The sequence below is a fragment of the Myotis myotis genome, unplaced genomic scaffold (genome assembly GCF_014108235.1).
Source record: "Myotis myotis isolate mMyoMyo1 unplaced genomic scaffold, mMyoMyo1.p scaffold_m19_p_1, whole genome shotgun sequence".
In the NCBI taxonomy this organism is placed as follows: Eukaryota; Metazoa; Chordata; class Mammalia; order Chiroptera; family Vespertilionidae; genus Myotis; species Myotis myotis.
Window position 1 is genome coordinate 111,781,042 of NW_023416313.1, and position 18,487 is coordinate 111,799,528.

General features: G+C 51.4%; 1 protein-coding gene across 24 annotated transcripts in view; it reads right to left on the reverse strand.

Moving 5' to 3' along the window:
- Positions 1-16,836, reverse strand: part of TLE3 (TLE family member 3, transcriptional corepressor) — a 45,920-nt gene extending 29,084 nt beyond the window's left edge. For 15 of the 24 annotated variants that reach the window (XM_036347547.1, XM_036347517.1, XM_036347431.1 and 12 more), the window contains exons 1-4: positions 15,723-16,835; positions 15,020-15,120; positions 14,500-14,563; positions 13,505-13,549 (exon numbers count right to left, since the gene is read on the reverse strand). In XM_036347547.1, coding sequence (XP_036203440.1) covers positions 13,505-13,549; positions 14,500-14,563; positions 15,020-15,120; positions 15,723-15,746 — 234 coding nt within the window. In that variant the 5' untranslated portion in view covers positions 15,747-16,835. Of the gene's footprint in view, positions 1-13,504; positions 13,550-14,499; positions 14,564-15,019; positions 15,121-15,722 lie in introns of those variants that run through there. The other 9 variants (XM_036347538.1, XM_036347474.1, XM_036347480.1 and 6 more) reach the window with 4 other exon arrangements.
- Positions 16,837-18,487: the final 1,651 nt, after the last annotated feature.

Genomic DNA, 18,487 nt, shown 5'->3' on the forward strand with positions numbered 1-18,487 from the left:
GTCCAGCGTCCTCTCGTTATGATCTGCCAGGATTTCAGGTAGCTGTGCCCAATTCAAGGCTTGGTATCCAGGCTACCAGGTGACCACAGTGTCATCGGAGTAAGTTCCCGCTCTGACTTCCACCCCTCTGAAAGCGGTTTCTGCCTCCTTCACCTGTCTTCCAACACCACAAACAGGGCCCTCGGAACAGCTACACAGACATGGAATGTTCTGGAGGCCTGAGTTCGGCATCCAGGCTCTCTCCTGGGCATGACCTCAATGCAGAGGCCTCAGGCACAGTTTGAACTTTAGTGCCCCATGAGACAAGACTGTACCGGGCTGGGGCCGGCAGAGGAGGGGCGGTCTTCCACCCCGAGGGCTTTATAATAAACCACAGCGGCCCTGTCCTCAGGTCTGGGATTTGTTTGGGTTGGCAAGAGCTGGGGGTGGAAAAGTATGCAAAAACTGCATCCCTCCTGGCCCTTCTGGCTGTACCCGTGCCATCACCTGCTGCAGCAGCATTCCCCTCCCCATCTCTACACAGGCCACCGAACGGCTTGGGGTACTCTGGTGAGTCAAAGAATGAACAGGAAAACTGTCCACTACATGATTTTTTTTCACAATCATTTTTTTTTTTAATTGAGGGTGGTGATAGCAAGAGGGGAAGTCCTGGAAATAGAAAGTGGGCCAGAGAGGACCACTCTTAACACGATAATAACGGCTGACATCCGCAGCTGCAGCTCTTCCAAGCGTCATATGTGTGTGACCTCACAATCACCCTGACAGGAAGGCACTTACTAAAATCTCCATTTTTCAGATGGGGAAACTGACGCTCAGCAATTAAGCAACTTCACTAAATGACTTCCTACCAAGAAACCAAATTTCCACATTTTGAGGGAGCTTAGAGAAGTATTTTTGAGAGAAAAACTACCCTCAGGGTTAATAATCGACAACATTTCTGATTAGAGCAGCTGTTAAAACAGCATTTTATCCAACGCAAACAACGGTTCCAAGAAGGAAGAAAACAAAATCAAGATGTGTGACTTCAACAATCGGGATAGTTACCAACCACAAACTGGAAGGAGAGCATCGGCTGGAGAACTCCTTTTGGCAGCTCAGGGCACTGTTATCACCGAGGCCACCGCCCTCCATCCTTCCCTCCATCTCAGTCCCACCAAACCACTGCCTCTGAGTCAGAACCTCAGATGTGAAGCGGAGAGGAGAGGTGCCTGCGGCAGAAAGACTGCTTCCTTTGGAAAAAGGCGTGTGGGGAGCCTGATGCTGCCTTTGAAAGTTTCTTTTCAAGTATGGTTCAAAGAAGGCGGCTTTGCTGGTAGAAAACAGTGCTGCTAGGAAGGAACTAATCTACTAGACACAGGCACTTCAGAGAAATGTGCGCGGAGATCCTGAGAAGTTCCGAATCTGAGCTCCCAACTGGGCTCTTGGAATAACATCTGCCCTGTGTCTCTGTCGAGATTGTTAGTCAAATAAACAAGGAAGCAAGATAGTGGGGGGCAAGTGTAATTTCCCAAAGAGCAATCTGCTCAGTGCGCCTTAGGAGCTCCCATCTGCCCCACCATCTCCTCATTAAAGCAGGACCTCTAAGCATCTTACTGTAAACTGAGGGTACTTGAGCATTCTAAAGTATATTTCTCTCCCAATACGCTAGCATCTACTTTGCTGCTGCTTACCACCCCTGGGCCTTTGACCCAGGACACTAAATTAGGGGAGATGGCATGTGCTGGTGGTCCTCACCCCCAGCAACCTGTTACCCCTGGCCTCAGCACCGAGCCAGGCTTTGGCCTATTTTTTTTTATTATTTTTTTTTAATTTAGCTGATTGTTCAAGGCACAGCTGACAGGCACTTCCATCGGACGGTCTCTCCACTATTTAGTTTTAAGCTGCCAGGCAGTTGTACCAGTCAGCTCTTGAGAAGGCACCCTTCTTTTTAACCTCAAATAAAAACAAGGAGAGGGAGCAACCTACCACTTTAAAGAGCATGTTATGACCCAAGGGCACACAGAAATGACCTGATTTCTTTTCCCAGCTCTGCCTCCATCGAGCTGTGTGGCTTTGGGCAAATCACTTCCCTCCACTGTGCTTCAATTTTGTTGTCTGTAAAACGGAGGATGAATTGGATAACTTATAAGATCCAGGAGCCACCACTTACCGGCAGAGTTTAGAATATTAAACATTCCTGAATTGCTCTGTGGCGTTCACTTTCTCCATAAAGCTCAGTAAGATAGTGCACGGCCTGAGTTTGAAGGATGAGCCAAGAAGCAAGCCACCTCGAGAGGTGGATGGTTGCTAGGTGGTGGGCTAGGCCGGGGCGCAGTCCCAAGAACCAGTCTTCATAGGAGGAACCATTCAAATGTGACCATCAGGGGGACTGCCGGAGCACTGAGGTCCTCAATCTCAACCCCTCAAGCCACTGTATGGGTTCTCTGCTTCACAAGAAAAAACTGGCTGTGAGCTGAAGACAGCCAGGCAAGGCCTTTTCAAGATGTACCATTTAGTGGGAAGTAACAGCAGTTTCCATGTCTGTGAGACAGCCAGGGGCTCCTGGTTCACTTCTACACCCAAGATTCCTTCCTGGGACAATCTGTGTGGTGTGTTGTGAATCCAGAGACCTGCCTGTGGATGCGTATGAGAAAAGGGAAGTGAGGAAAAAGATACCTGCCTATGTGAAGCGTGAGTTACGTACGCTCCCAAGCCATGTGGAAATGGTGGTTTTCTACTCAGCCCTGGGTCTGGCGTGCCATGTGACCTCTGGAAAGACATGTCCACTGGCTGGGCCTCAGGTCATTCTTCTAGAAGCATGTGTGTCTGAGGTGGGGACTCGGTCCGCGCTGGGGTTCTTTAATTTGAATCAGCTTTAACCTGGTTCTCTGACTCACGTCCTGGGGTATTCAAAGTGAGTCTGCTTCATCTTGAATTAAAATCACAGGGGCACAGGGAGGACTGGGGGGCTGTACAAAAGAAGTAGGCTCCAGCAGCTGGGTGCCAAAAATCACCCAGCAATAAAATATTGGAAGATTCCAGAACAATGTGTCTGGGCAACTTTAAATTAAAATACCCTGTTGCATTTCTAAAGCAATTCTAAATTGATAGGCCTTCAATTACTGGACTACAAGATGATATTCCTTGCCAGGCAGTTTCTCCTCGGACCAAGCTGAAATAAAGCAAGTAGGTATTCTATTGCTGATGGGACGGAAGTCCAGGGACAGAAAGGGGTGAGACCTCCAGAAAAAGTTGGCATGGCATTCCCAGGCCCCATCCATCCCTGCCACAGGCTCTAGGACAGTGGTTCTCAACCTTGGCTGCACATTAGAATCACCTGGGAATCTTTTTAAAATCCTGATTTCTGGGACTCATCCTCCGGAAATTCTGTTTCTTTGTTATGGGGTGGGGCCACAACATTAGTAACAAAGAAACAGCATTTCCGGAGGTTGAGGCCCAGAAATCAGGATTTTAAAAAGATTCCCAGGTGATTCTAATGTGCAGCCAAGGTTGAGAACCACTGCTCTAGGGGAAAGCAGCACCACAGTGTCTTTAAGAAGGGAGCAAATAAATGATCCACTTAGCAGCCAAGGGAGATAATGACCCCGGTTCCTGGAGGGGCTAAGGAGGTTTACATCACAGATCACTCAATGATAGGTGAGCCTCCTTAAAGGCCCTTTTAGCACTGACATATTGATCAAATTATATATAACTACAACACCATTAAATATTTATGCTTCCAAAGAAGCCTGCTGAATTCTTTATGCTGGGAGGGCTTGGTACAAGAAAAGGCGCAGCCCTGGTGTGACCCCGAGGATCTGTCTCCCACGGGAGGAAATGGAACGCTGGCTGGCACCAGACCCCAGGTCCTTCACACAGGGTACGGATGGCAGGAGGACACAAAACACTCACCCTGACCCAGCTAGAAAGGGAGGGAGTCTGGGGTCCTGAGTTCGTGACGTGACCCTTCCACGTGCTTCCCTGAGAGGAATTTGCCTTCTCTTCCTCACCCTACTAGAAATCTCAGATATTGTCTGCCAAGAGTCTAGGGAATAAGGGAACTGGAAATAGTAAGGCTGAGTGAGGAAGTGGGGGACGGTGGGGATGGACAAGATTCTAGGTCACTGACCTTGGAAGAATTGACAACGCAAAATCTTGCATTCCAAGTCCAGGTATGTCCTGCACTTGGGCCTCAGTTTCTGTTACATGAAGGAGGCAGATTTGGGTCCAATATGATAATCTCAAAAATGAATTAAGTGCTGTGTACTAGTGAGTGCCCCATCCGCAGGAGCACTAGGCCAGTGATGGCGAACCTGTGACACGCGTGTCAGAGGTGGCACGCGAACTCATTTTTTTGGTTGATTTTTCTTTGTTAAATGGCATTTAAATATATAAAATAAATATCAAAAATATAAGTCTTTGTTTTACTATGGTTGCAAATATCAAAAAATGTCTATATGTGACACGGCACCAGAGTTAAGTTAGGGTTTTTCAAAATGCTGACACACCGAGCTCAAAAGGTTCGCCATCACTGGCCTAGACACCTCTCCATGGGAGGGACCTGGCCCTAGATGACTGCCAAGCCCAGCTCTAAGACGGAGACTTTCATTTCTCAGTCTCTGGCTTTCCATCCACCAGGCTTCCTGTTAACAAGATCCAATGATCTTTAAATATTTGTTCACTTTAATTACTTGGTTCCCAAAACACATTAAAAACTGCTTGCCTCCCACCCCCACTCCAGGGGATGGCCCTCAGAGAGCTTGCTTATGTAGACAGAACAGGGGAAGTCTTTTCAGATTACACCTTCCCCCAACACTGTCCATTCATCCCAGGCACTGTCACTCCCCCTCCCATCCCTCAGAAAACTTCCTAAAGCCTCCCCCACCTCCCCAGATTCCATTGGCCAACTCTCCACAAGCAGGAAAAATTCTCAATTCCTCCCTTGGGGATGCCATGGCAAACCCCTACCTAATGCCCAGGGAACATTATGAAAGTCTCCCTTTGCCCCTCAACAGACTGTAAAAGTCACATTACCCTTGCAGAGGCAGCTCCTTAAATTTTGGGGGGGGTCTCCCCATGAGGGCAGGACTGCAAATGAAACAGTGGCCATTACTTTTAAAGAACAGGGGCTCTCTAGGAAACCTGGGTGGCAGGGAAGGGAAAATGAGGTGTAGGGGGAGAGGACAGACTGTGGGCAGAAACAGAGCCCCATTTTATCCACCTACCACCAAGTTCACAACCAAAGAGCATGTATGTGTGTTCCTTAAAGGGCCAGAGGGTCCTCTCACCCCAAACAAGGAAGGCAGGAGCGGTGGCATTTCATAGGCCACCAAAATCAAAATCAGTTACTAGAAACTTGTTTTTATGACTAGCTCCCTCTCAAACCCACCTCCTCCCAAACTGCTATCCAGTGGTCTAGTAGAGTTTTCATTAAGAATTAAAACCAGGCCTGGCCAGAGTGGCTTGGTGGTTGAGCATCGACCTATGAACCAGGAGGTCATGGTTCGATTCCCAGTCAGGGCACATGCCCAGGTTGAGGGCTTGATCCCCAGTACAGAGCGTGCTGAAGGCAGCAGATCAATGATTCTCTCTCATCACGGGTGCTTCTACCTCTCCCTCTCTTTTCCTCTCTGAAATCAATAAAAATAGATTTTAGAAAAATAATTAAAACCCAAACAAAAAAAACCAAATTGAGCTATGAATAACGGTTATCAAGGATTTAGAAGGGCAATGAGATAAGGCCACAACACTTTAAACTCCACACCCAAATAGACACCTAAGACATGACAAGCATACTTACTAATTTACCTCCAAGCCATGGACCCTGGCTTCCTGCTACTCAGTGCCTTCTTGTAATCCAAATGCAGCATGTTCACCAAATATCCCCAAATCTCTCTTATCATCTCTCCTCCTAGCTATCTCTTTTCTCACCTCCCCCTTTCGTACCCTCTCACACTTAACCTATCCATAATGTGAGATGGGAAAAAAAATGCTCCAGCTACATTAAACACACTTGGAAAAAGGTTTATGACACATTTCTTTCTACAAACAACTTTTACACTGGCAGGCTTCTTTCAGGAACCCGAGAAAGCCAGCCTTCCTTCCTTCCTTCCCAAGAAGTTCAAAATGCTATACAGGGTTAGGGAGAACCCCAACCTGGAACATAATCTTACTCGAGTCGTCCACAAAATGCACTCTGTGCACCCAAGTACGAGGCCAAGCAGCACGCAGGGCTGATGGGCTTCAGCGAACACCAAAGGTCCCGTTCCTCAGGGAGCTCAGAGCCTTGTCAACCCACACTCCTGTCCCCACCCTGACGCCAGCCCCAATTTAAGAACACAGGCCTCCGGGGCCCTGGAAGTATGCAGGTCGTCTTCACACCCCAGTACAGTCACATCATGCTCTGATGCTTTCATTCTGGCGTTTGCTTGCCCCAGACCCAAAAGCCTATTATTTTAGGTTCCTAAAATGAAAATGCCTAAACTGCTATATGAACAATCAAGTGCTACTTGGGGTTATATTATTATAACTAACAATATTTGGAAGATCAAAATTTCCAAACTCTTTATCCTCAACAAAGGCCTTCTTCCTGAGGTTATTTGGTGGTGGTGGCAGCTGCCCCAGGATCCCCAACCCCATTCTCTGTCACTCACATGGTGGGTAAATGAAGGGCAGCCGGCCTCTGAGAGAACAGGGCAGCAGCCATAGCCAGACTCCAGACTCCAGAGCGAGCAGGGCTTGCCTGCCTCTCAGCCCCACCCCTGGCCCTCCCAGCACTGGGAATGTGGCTCTTTCTATACCCTTCAAAGGATGCAACTGCTTAAGGGAAGCTTTGGTGACAGTGCGGTGAAGGGAGACTTCCCAAAACAAACGGTTGTTGCATTTTCAAAGTAATGAAGTTGGCTGGAGTGAAAGGGGGGGAGGCATTTGTTCTCAGGCAAAATCTTCAGGGTTGAGTAAATGGGACCCCTGAGTAACTCCCGAAGCCTGGATGAGCCTCCACTTGAGAATATAAATCTCTTCCCCACTCACCCTCCCATTTCAAGAGGGGCCTCTGCACAAGAACAGCCGCCTAGAATCTGATTTGAAAGGGGCTGAAAGGTCCCTGATCCGACTCTCCAAAAGGAGGACCCACCCCCCACAACCCCCACAAAGGTGGCCTCTGCCTAAACATTCAGTGACAGCGAGGAGGCCTGCCTGCTGCCTGTGCTGTGCTGACTGTGCAACTTCCTTAGCAAACAAAAGAACTCAAAATCAATGTTGGTGAGAAATGCCAGGTCCTAAGGACCCTCACGGGGGAGGCGCTGCAAGGGATGACTCAAAGCAACAAACCTAGGAAATCATCCTTACTTATGTGACAGCAGGAAACGCCCTCTTCCAGAAGAAGTTTCTCCTTAGCCCCCACTTAAGGGGGAACATTTACTTTGAAAGGCAAGAGAAAGAAAAGAAATCGCCAACGGAGAAAGGCAAAGAGAGAAGGGAAGAAAGCATCTTGGCTGTGAGTCTCAGAGAGCATTTATTGAAAACAAGATATTGTCCCTTTAAGCATATAAAAACAAGGCCCTTGAGCACGCAGTTCTCACTCTGGTACACAATTATGGGTGCTTTCAGCTGTCTAGCACTACTTCAAGTGCGCTCTTAAACCAGACTGTCAATGGCATGTTGAAAGCTATTTTGCTGGCTGCTATCATTAATAGCAAAGTGGAGAGCTGGGCTGATGAGAATTAAATATGGGGGAGGGGCGGGTCACAACCAGTCATTACAGAATTACCCATATGAGAAAGGAGACAATGCCACATTAGGAAATAAAGTTCAACCCAGAGTATTCCAATGAGGACACAGACGGGGGAGGCCGCAGACACAGAGCATCCCCCACCCCCACCCCAGGCAGATGGACTCGGGCCAGCCCAGAGCCATATGGGGACGCAGGAGCCACAGAGTCGGGAGTGTGAGAGCAGGAGTCCTTGGAGATCACTCCTGCAAAATGTCACCACCTCGCCTCACTCCCCAAGTGGAACCCCCCTCCACACTACGCTGAAGACTTGTGGACTTGTGGCTTCCGGAACACACTCACTGCCTCTCTACGCACTGTTGCCGCTTCTGGAGGAGTCTCCAATGGCTTCTGCCTAATAAACCCCTGCCCTCCCTCTAAGATGCGGCTCAAGTAACAGCCCTGGTGCAGTCCTCGACCCGACTCCCCTTTCCCAGGAGGAATAAGCTGTTCTGCTCCTGTGTCACTCGGCCATATTAGCACTTACCTCACTGCATTGCAATGACTTATTTAGATGCCTGACTCCCTAGTGGAAGGAAGGGTGTCTCATTCACCAGCCCCAGCCCACACCCGGCACATCCCAGGTCCCTAATCACCGTTTTGGGAATGAAGCCAGCCCCCTCATTTGACTGATGAAGAAACTGGATGCTGAGCTGTGGAGGAAGCCTGCAGAGCCAGAGGCCAGCCCACACTTAAAACCTCCACTTCCTACACACAGGGCTCAGGGAATCAGAATTCTACCCTCTCAGTAAAGAAAAACCAGTGGGTTTACTGAGCACCTACCATGTGCTAAGTGCACATGAGAGACCCCAACAGAGGACCTTAGCCCATTACTACAGAAATGAGATAATGAAGTGTGAGAAGGCATCACGGATGCCAGATCGCAGAGGAAACCCCACTGATACTGATGACCTTTTTCTTCCCGGTGTCCCAGGATTTTGTACAGCAGATGGGACAGGACAACATTTTCCTACGCAGGAAGAAAAGGGGATTCACTCCTTGATTGACTCACTCCAAAACAAAATGGAAATGAAGGGCCTGACACAGACTAGACCAGGGGTGGGCAAACTACAGCCCGCCGGCCGGATCCGGCCCGTTTGAAATGAACTAAAAAAAAAAAAGACCGTACCCTTTTATGTAATGATGTTTACTTTGAATTTATATTAGTTCACACAAACACTCCATCCATGCTTTTGTTCCGGCCCTCCGGTCCAGTTTAAGAACCCATTGTGGCCCTCGAATCAAAAAGTTTGCCCACCCCTGGACTAGACCCTTCCTACATGAGGTCAGGAGGAAGGAATCCAGAGAAAGAGCTCTGGGCAGAGAGTCCATGGAAGGAGTCTTAACTTAGAAGCCAGGTTCCCTCCCAGGCAGTTTCCTTGATCGGTAGACAAGGGAGCATCTGTCCATCTCCCAGGTCATTCAGTGATCACATGTAGAAGAAAAAGACCCAGGGAAGCACCACATCGCACTCAGAGAGGCCGGAGTGACAGCCTGGAAGATGGGGGGTGGGTCTCCTCCTGGGTGGACAGGGCAGAATGAAGAGAGCTTTGAGCTCAGTCGAGACCACAGCTGAGTAAGGCAGGGACCCAGGACAGTGAGAGGAGCTGTGTGATTGGAGGAGACTGTTCCAGGGAAAAGTCAGATGGAAACCAGAGTGCAGAGGGGTTCTTAGATGCCAGCACTGTGGCCAAACTGATACTGGGATTCCTTCTTAGCTCAACACAGGTGCCACACAAATAGGCACTGCCCCAGCGTAAGTACCTGTGTCCCCTTCAACTTTGGGAGTGGTGCCACCTTCTCCCTACCAAGACAGACTACTCCTGGGCAAGGTCTTTGTAATCTCGCCACCTGCTGGCTCCCTCTGGCCACCCACACCCTCACATTGGTCACAGAACTTCAAGCTGTCCTACCAGGAGATTTTCCAGCCCAAGCCCCTTACTACTTATGTGAGAGGACCCAGAGGGGTAGATGACATGGAGATTTCCCACCTCTCCCTCAGCCCCATGTTCATGGCCATCACCATGGCTTTCTGTGTCCCTGAGTAAAAAATTGACAGGTTTTACCGCTTTACCTCATCCATGAACCTTACCTCTGGGATCTTTACTACTTATACATTCCATGTATCATTCGCACCTCAAATCATTAATTGTGCAAATAACTGGCAATTCAGATGAGGACGGTGGGGAGAGGGTTCAGCTGATATGGTTATACAACCCAAAGTGGGGTACTTTGGACTTTGGTGTAACCAGGTTTGTAGCCTTAGCCTCTTGAGATAACAGCACAGAAAAAAGCAATAGTAATTAAAGGCACAGAGTGCTATTAGTACCCGAGCACTCTTCATTTCTTGAGTCTTGCTGAGGAGACCTGGGGTTGGGAGAAAAGGCTTCAGTGGCAGCTCTGCTGCTAACAAGGGGCTGGATGAGTCAGGATGCATCAGCTCCCCCGCTGGGCCTCAGTTTCCTAATCTGTACCTTGAAAGGTTTGAATGAGAAGCCACAGGGTTCCCCCAGTTCCAGCATGGCAAAAGGAAACTTAGAGAAAGAGTTGCTCAGTTTCCAGAAAAAGCTGACCACACAGTGTTGGCATAAGGCTGCCCCCAAATAAAATGCCTCAAGTCCTCTTTCAAACCCTCAGTGCTCACCAGTGGAGGTGGCCTGACCCAGTGTCTCACAGAGTCAGGGCCTCAAACCCAAGGCACAACAGTTGCTCTCAGGTGCTTGTTTCTAAGTGGCTTTGTGATTTGTGGCTGACGCTGCAAAGCCTGCACAAGAATAAGATGGAAACTGATGAGCTGGTCAGCCATCCTCTCTTCCCTGCCTCGCTGAATCACTCTTGACATTATGTCTGGAAGCAAGGGCTTGGAGGGGTCAGTGACCTCTTCAAGTCCCAGGCCAGGCCTGTGATTTTTGCTTTACCATAATTAGGGACGGAGGTAGAAGAGTGAGAGGAGAAACCATTTATTACTTCTCTGGGGTTTGACAGCTTGGAAAAAGAATGAGAGGGAGACAGTGAAACGGCCAGGAGAGAAGCCAGCCACAGTGAGTTTAACCTCTCAGTAAAATGAAAATGGGCTGGACACACCTCATCAGCTGCCCTCTGTCAATACAGGGCCCATTTGGCAGAACCTGTGTTCCAGTGGTGGTGCTGGTGTGAGGATGTGTGTGAGAACAGGCTGAGGGCCGCCACACTTCCCAAGGTGCTAGCTCAGGAGATCATCTATTATATAAAGAAGTACAGACAGTCCCCACCCCCAGCCCTGAGCTTAAAGATGAAGAATCCAGCCTGTTTGTTCCAAGCAGATGTAATCACACGAACAGTCAAGTCTAGAGGGCAGGACACTGCATGAATAATTCAAGCACTCCAGTCACTTGATTGTGTGTGCAGATAAAACACCAGTCAACCGCTAAACAGGTCAGCTGATAAACTTGTTTGCTCAGGCCTAACCACCATCCGCCAAATGCACCCAAGACCCACTCTACAATTAGTGGCTGGATTTTCTTCTGCACAAAGCTCGCAAGCCCAGGGAGTGGCCAGCCCCTTTCGGCCAGGGTTGCACTTTTCTGCAGAGGTTTCTTCACCTCCTTGTCTCTTTGTTCCTACAGCCATGGGTGATTTCACCCAACCCAGAGATTGCCATAAACCCTGCAAAGGCACAGCCTTCAAGAGCACACATCATCATGCTGGGAAGCCAATGGGGACTGAGGCTGGAAGGCAAAGGTGGCCTGGATTTGAGTCCCAGGTCTACCTTCTTGGCACCCCTGAAGCCTTCGTTTCCTCACCTACAAAAAGGGGATGGAGAATCTATCTGCCTCTGGCAACTGACAGGATTAAATGAGACAATGTAGCCAAACCTCAGGCATTCTCCCCTTAAGAACTCTGTTTGGGGAATGGCCAGAGGTCCCAGATGCACACAGCTGCTCTTATACAAACCCCACCACCAAATGTGTTAAGGTGGTCAACTCTTCCTGAGTTCAGTGTCCTAAGGACTCTGGGAACAACTTTGCTCTGCCAACCAAGGCAGACTTTCTGTGCCAAAGAACCATCCACTCACACACACAGGGAACACCACCCATTCAGACCTCAACATGCAACAACATATTACACCTTAATTATGAAGCTCTTAGAATAACTACTGCTATAAATTTTAAACCTGAGTGCAATTACCCTCTTTAAACACACCCAAGATACTAAGCACTGAGGGAAAAAGAAGAGGAGGTAGAGAAAGGGAGGGGGTGGCACCTTGCATAAGACCCCAAGGTCCATGAACACCTGGGACCCCAGTTCCACTTCATGCAATCTTATCACACAAATCAGAACCAGTCAGTTCCACCTCAAGTTGGGCAGAACCAATCTCCTGAGAAGAAACTTTTACATGCAAAGCGGTATCTGTTTATGATTTCTGTGGCTCAAGGGGTGAAAACCTGGTAGCCTTCATGTGCATTCCTAAAGAGCTAATCCCTCAGGAAGCCACAAGCTGACTTCCCACATTGCTCAGTAAACTCTGGCCCCTTTCTGGCTGCCCTTCACCCAACACTGGGGCTCCCTCCAGGAGGGGAAAGGAAACTAAGTTTCACAAGGCTCTATGCCAGCCACTGGAGCAGACAGGAATCTTGGAGCATTCCAGAGATCACCTGCCCTTCTCACCTGCCCTGGGTCCTGCCCCCTGAAAGAGCAAAACCTTGTAAACGGCTGTTAATTTACAGCAGAAAATCCATTCAAGTCACGGTCACCAAAAGCTAGCATGAGTCAAGAGCCTTCTGAGATTTCAAGAACACCAATTGTTAAAAAGAACAACAGGCCTGTGCCATTTATACATGCCAACACTAATCGTTGGCCAAGCCAAATTATAGGCAGCCTCTCCTCGGAACACAAATACACAAACAGGCCTCTCCCACAGCCCAGCCTAGCACCAGGGACTACTTACTGATATGCACCCAGATAAAGGGTGTTTGTATTTGCTCAGTTTGAGGTATACTGTTATTAGAAGAGTGACAATATGAGTAGTTTACATATCCATCAAGCAGCACCATACTAGCTAAACTGGTTTGACTTCAGGATTTCAAAGGTGAGCTCAACTCCCAGTCATCTCAAAAGTCCTGGCCAGGCTGCCCCTGGGCAAGTTACTTCGCCTCTCCAGTTCACCTTCCTTCTCTGTAAAATGGGAAGGAGACTGCTTTCAAATTAAGAAAGAGCTGAGAAAGTTCCCTCATAAATGCAGACAGAGCATTAGGGTTTTATTTCATTCCAGTTATATTTTTAAGCAGTTAGTGACTTGTTCCCTTTAAGTTTTGACAGCTCAGCTTGGCTTTTAAAACTCTTGAAGTTAAATCTTATCAAGGCAGAACATCACATTTTTGCGCGCACACACACCCCTCCTGTATTTCCTCTTGAGAATTTTACATTAAAACAGATAAAAGCAGCCAGCCACCTCTGGGCTTCAGGAGTTCAAAAGCAGACCCTGAAGGTACAACTTTCCCTTTGCCCCTTTATCCTCGAGACCAGAACAAATATGACAAGCTTGAAAGCTCAATGTCCAAGAAATTAGCAAAGCCTCAGACCCTGCATTTCAAGGACTCAATCCGTTCATTCTTCCAGGTGAAGTAGGAGGAAGAGAAGAAGTAGGCTCATTTTCAAACAGAAGGGGCCATAAGAAACCATGTATGGTATATGTTTTTAAATTTTTGATATATATATATATATATATATATATATATATATATATATATAATTTTTTTAAAGAAAATTACTTACCTGCTTGTGCATTTCAATGTTCAAGCCATAGGACATCTCATAGTACTAAAAGTGAAAAGAACTACATTAACATACAACTCAGAAATCTCTCCATTTTCCTAAATCAGCTTTTGGGAAAGTTTTGGTCAAACTGTACTTTCATGATACATTTGCTAAAGAAGTTTAAATCAAACCCCAGCCAGTAATAGTGTGGTTTAAGGGCTGAACACCAGCAAGTGCTGTTCTCAAGAACATTATACATACAGTAGTCAGAGAAGCTGGGCCCTCCCTTCCACAAGCACATGTGCCATATATCCTGTTTATACAAGGTTCGGGTTCAACAGGGAATCGTGTGTACACTGGGACCCTCTTGTCCTCTGAGAGTTATTTAGCAATGTGTCGAAGGCCTCTTATGTGGAAAGCAGTTCAGGGAGGCGCTTAAGTGCTTTCCATGCCCTCTCACAGACGGATGATGTAAACCCGCTGGAACAGACACTGGGAAAAGGGGAGAATGGCCATCTACTGCCCAGGGCTGATAAGATTCTCAGTTGGGAAATCCCTGAGAGGGCAGTGGAGGCTCTTCCTCCACTCAGAAATGTCTGGGGAAGGAAATGGATAGGAGGGAGGGTTTTATAGCCCACTGGCTAGATCCCTGGGCTGCAAAGTTTCCAAACACTCCCAAGAGGGCTCTAAGGGAAATTTTTATCCAACCCTGATGTGGGGTCCTGTCCTACTCGCCAAGACAGGGCAACCAGTCCTCTGGGAAACCTTCAAAACATGAACTAAAGGGGCACAAAGGCAGGGCAGAAATGCCGGGCCTGGGGTTTGGGTTTCTCTTTCTGCCTCTCCTCTCGCCCACCCTCCTCCAAGTAGCCCCCACCATCCCCCAAGTAGCCGGCTGAAGGAGGCTGGGAAGGCTCAGAAGGCACACTAAGATTGCACCCGCCCCCAGGACTCCAGTCTGCCTGCCAGCCCGCCCGCCTGCGCCCGCCAGGCCGGCCCTCACCGCCTCTCACCATCACATAATGGCGTTGCATCTCTGTCTTCTCGTTCGCCAGCTTGTCGTATTCCACTTTGAGGCTGCAAGAGCAGGAGCAGCCAGCTCAGGCCTGGGGCCTGCACAGCCACCCCGAGGCCCCAAAGGAGGGCCTCTGAGAGCCACTTTTCACTTCCCTGATGCCCCCCTGGGTACCCCATTACCCCAAAGCCTCCGGTCGGAGGGAGAGTGAAAAAATGAAAACTTCCCGCGGTCAAGTGAGGAGACTGATAGGGCCACAGGGAGGCAGGTCCCTGATGCTGGCTCTCTACCCCCAGAACCCAGAGCGAGCCTACCCAAGGCTCCTACCCTCACCCTGGGGACCCTGCGGGCTGTGCGGGGAGCTGGAAGTCTGCGGGTCGAGAAGGGTTAAAGCAACGCACTTGGAAAGGGGAAACAAAAGGCAGAGGCCCGGCCACCCCCAAGCCTCAGCGGGGGTGGCAGAAGCCACGGCAGGGACTCCTCTCCCCACCAGCCCAGGCCGGCCCCCAAGGCCTTACCTGTGATACTGAGCTTGCAGAAACTGGAATTCGTCTTTGATCCTGTCACAAGACTCAGCCACTGTGAATTTAAATCCCGGCTGTCCGGGTTGATGGGGAGCCTGAAGACCGCAAAGACAAGACAGGGAGGGAGGAATGGGGGCGGGGGACATCAGCTGGGGCTCCATGAGGCCTGGGCCCCTCAGCAGCCGCCCTCGGCTTCCCCCCACCCCATCCTCACCCCACCAGAGAGGCCATTCTCACAGACCCCCACCTTCCCAGCAAGTTTCTCAGCTCCCAGATGGGGATGGGGCGGGAGGGGGGACACCCCAATCTCTTGCGATTGGCTGTAGAGCTTCCACCTCTGTAACGAAGGGATCCCCCATTCCCAAGTAAGATGGGGCAGGGGAGACACAAGGATGAGTTGGGAGACTTAAGCGAGGGAGCAGGGAACAGCGTGAAAACAAACAGGTCTCTGGAACACAGGCAGCGCCCCCCCACCCCCACTCCCGGGCAGAATGAGCCTCCTCTCTCAAAGGCACCCCCATCCTCTTTGTATGAACGCGCGTGCGTGTGCGCGCAGTGCGCGCGCGCACGCACACACACACACACACACACACACACACACACCAGAAAGGTAGCAACAAGCAAAATGGAGGTGCCAGATAAACTGCCCCGTTTACCCTGCCATGATAGATGCTTAGACCGAGTTGCAATTACTCACCGGATGTCTGCCTTGCGGATACATGGCAGGGAGGGGTCGTGATTCCCAGAGAGTGGAAGCGCCGAGAGTCCGGGCCGGGGAGATGCGGGGGAGGGGGGAGCCAAGCCCGAGCGGGGGGCGGCCGGCAAACCGAGAGCTCGCCCCCGGCCCCCCCAGCCCGCTCTCACAGCGAAATCCCAGAGTCGGGCGCCCACCCAAGCGGAGACAAAGAACCGCGGAGCTGGCGGCAAAGTCGTCGGCGGGCGCCGAGGTCGGGCGGCGGGCGCGGGCTTTGTGAGCCTAGGACTCAGCGGGCTGTGGCCGGCCGCCTTCTCCCGACTGCGTGGAGCGCGTCAGAACCGGGGGCTGCGTGGACATTGTCTCCTCCCCGGCGGGTCCGGCACGGGGTCCCGAGGCCAGGGCCCCTCCAGGGGCGAGCGCGGGTCCCCTCCAATCACTGAGGTGGGACGGGGACGCCCCGGGGCAGACCCAGCATTGGTGGCGCGCGGGTCCGAACCCAGAGGCGGCTGTCGGCGAGAAGAGGAAGAAGGCCGGCTCCGAGGTGGCGGGTAGGGGCCTCAGGAACGCTGGAGGGTGAGGGCGGGAGCCCGGAGCGGGCGCTCCGACGCCCCCCCTCGGAGAGGAGAGCCTGCTGTTCCGTCTGCTACTGCTGCCGCCGCCGCCGCCGCCGCCGCCGCTAGCCCTTCCCAGGGCCGAGAAGAAAACTCCGGCTCAGTGGGTGCAAATCAGCCGACCTGGTATCCTAACTCCAGCGGCACAGAAAGCCTCCGCAAAGGGTCCACGCCGTTCCCAGCTGCAGCGCCCTGTCTCCAGCGAGGAGCGCTCAGCGCCGCCACAGTCGCCTCGGAGCGCGCAGGCAGAAGGCTGGAGGGAGACGTAGCCGGAGACCCGGGAGCTCTGTGGCTTCCTTCCTTCCCCTCGGCTCGGCTCAGCTCTCCGCTCTGCGCCACGACAAACCCCCTAAACACACACCCAACACACACACACACACACACACACACACACACGCCAAAAAGTGCCTCGGACCTGCGGATACCACACACAGACAGGCGAGGGGGGACAAGCACGAGGTCTGAACTGCCGCGAGAGCAGTTCCAAATAGGGACTGAAAAGTAACAAAATAATGTGGCAGCTTCTACCCGCGCTGGCCAATGGGAGCGCAGGGCCCCCACGTGGGGCCATCAGACTCGGCCTGCGACTGGGCGCCGCCGGGCCCTACGTCACAATGCCCTCTTGTGTCTAAAACTATGCATGAAAAGTAGCAATCAGGCCCTACCCGCTGGTGACTTTAGCTTGGGAGTGAAAAACAGCGCTCCTCAGATCAGGAATTAACCGAAAGACACATAATAAATAGATATATATTATAGCCCTGGACTGCTAGAGGTTTTTTCCACCTCTCCCCGCCCCCCCTCGGTCTACTAACAATTATTTGGCGGAAGGAGGAAAGAGAGAACAGGAATAACAACAAAAGGAAAAAAGACAAGCTGTACAGTCCTGAAAACCTGTGGCTGGTGTAATGTATCAGTTTATTCTGCAGTGGCGGCAAACGATTCCTCCCTTTAATCTCATTAGGTCTGCAGAGCAGCCCAATTAGATACTATAAAACAAACAAAATCACTTTGTCACGTTAATGTTTTCACTTCACAAGATTTAGGACGGAGAAAATGGTGGCTCCCAAAGTTGCCTCCCAACTCGGCTCGGAACTGAGGGTGTCCCTTTCTTTACTCCTCTTGCCCCCCTCCCCCCATGGCCCCCAGCTAGTCTTTGTTCTTTGGTCTTTCTTTTCGGAAAGCCAAATAACGACTTCTTTGATGTGCAGCGGTTGCCTGCAAAGAGAAGTCTGGGGAACTCTTGCTAGGCGGGCAGCTCCGAAGGAAGGGCCTGCTGCCCGCGGACAAACAGCTCAATTCGCGCTGCCCCCACCGGGGGTTCTCTCCCGCTGGGAACAGCGGAGCCCCGGCCGCAGTTCCTCACCGCGAGCCGAGGCAGGGATGTAGGGTAGGGGATGAGGTGGTGACCATGCCCCGGCCCGGCCCGGGAGCTCCGAGTTCCGACCCGGTTTCCTCGGCCTGTCCCGCCAGTGTCCCAGCGTCGCGGAGGGCCCGTGGAGGGGCGCGTGCAACCCTGCGGGTGTCTCGGCCGCCAGCCTCCATGCCCCGGGAGACGCAGACGCTCACCCGCCCCCGCGCGACTCCGGGACTCCCCGCGCGGTCGCACACATCACTCAAATCCCTGCCAATTGGCCCACAAACCGACGGCCCAGCTCTCCTGCGCTCGGGGTTGCGTCAGGGTGGACAGGCCACGGGGCAGCGACTCCAGAGCTGCTCCGAGGCCGGAGCTGCCGCACCTCCCTCCGCGGGAGACTCCGCGTGGGCGACCCAGGTGGCCCCCAGCCCCACTCCAGCAGCTCCAACCCGCGCGGGCGCGCGCGAGCCCGGCGCGCGCCCCCCGATCTATATTTTCCCCTCATTAGGAGCCGCGTTCGCCCGCGCATCTTAATGAGGAGCTGCTAGCGAGCCGGTGCTGGAAGGCCCGCGGAGTTACACGTGAGCGCCCGCCTCGGAGCTCAACTTCCCCGCGCCCAGGCGCCGGCCGCCCGCCCTAGCCGCGGCTCCTCTCTTCATTTATTTATTTTCTTAAATAAAAACATAAATCGTGTGCGGCGCGCAACGAAGGGGATAGGGTGGGGAGAAGCCGAGCTCGACAGATGCGAGAGGCATCTCTCCGCAGTATTCATTAGACACAAAATGGCTCCTCTTTGGAGC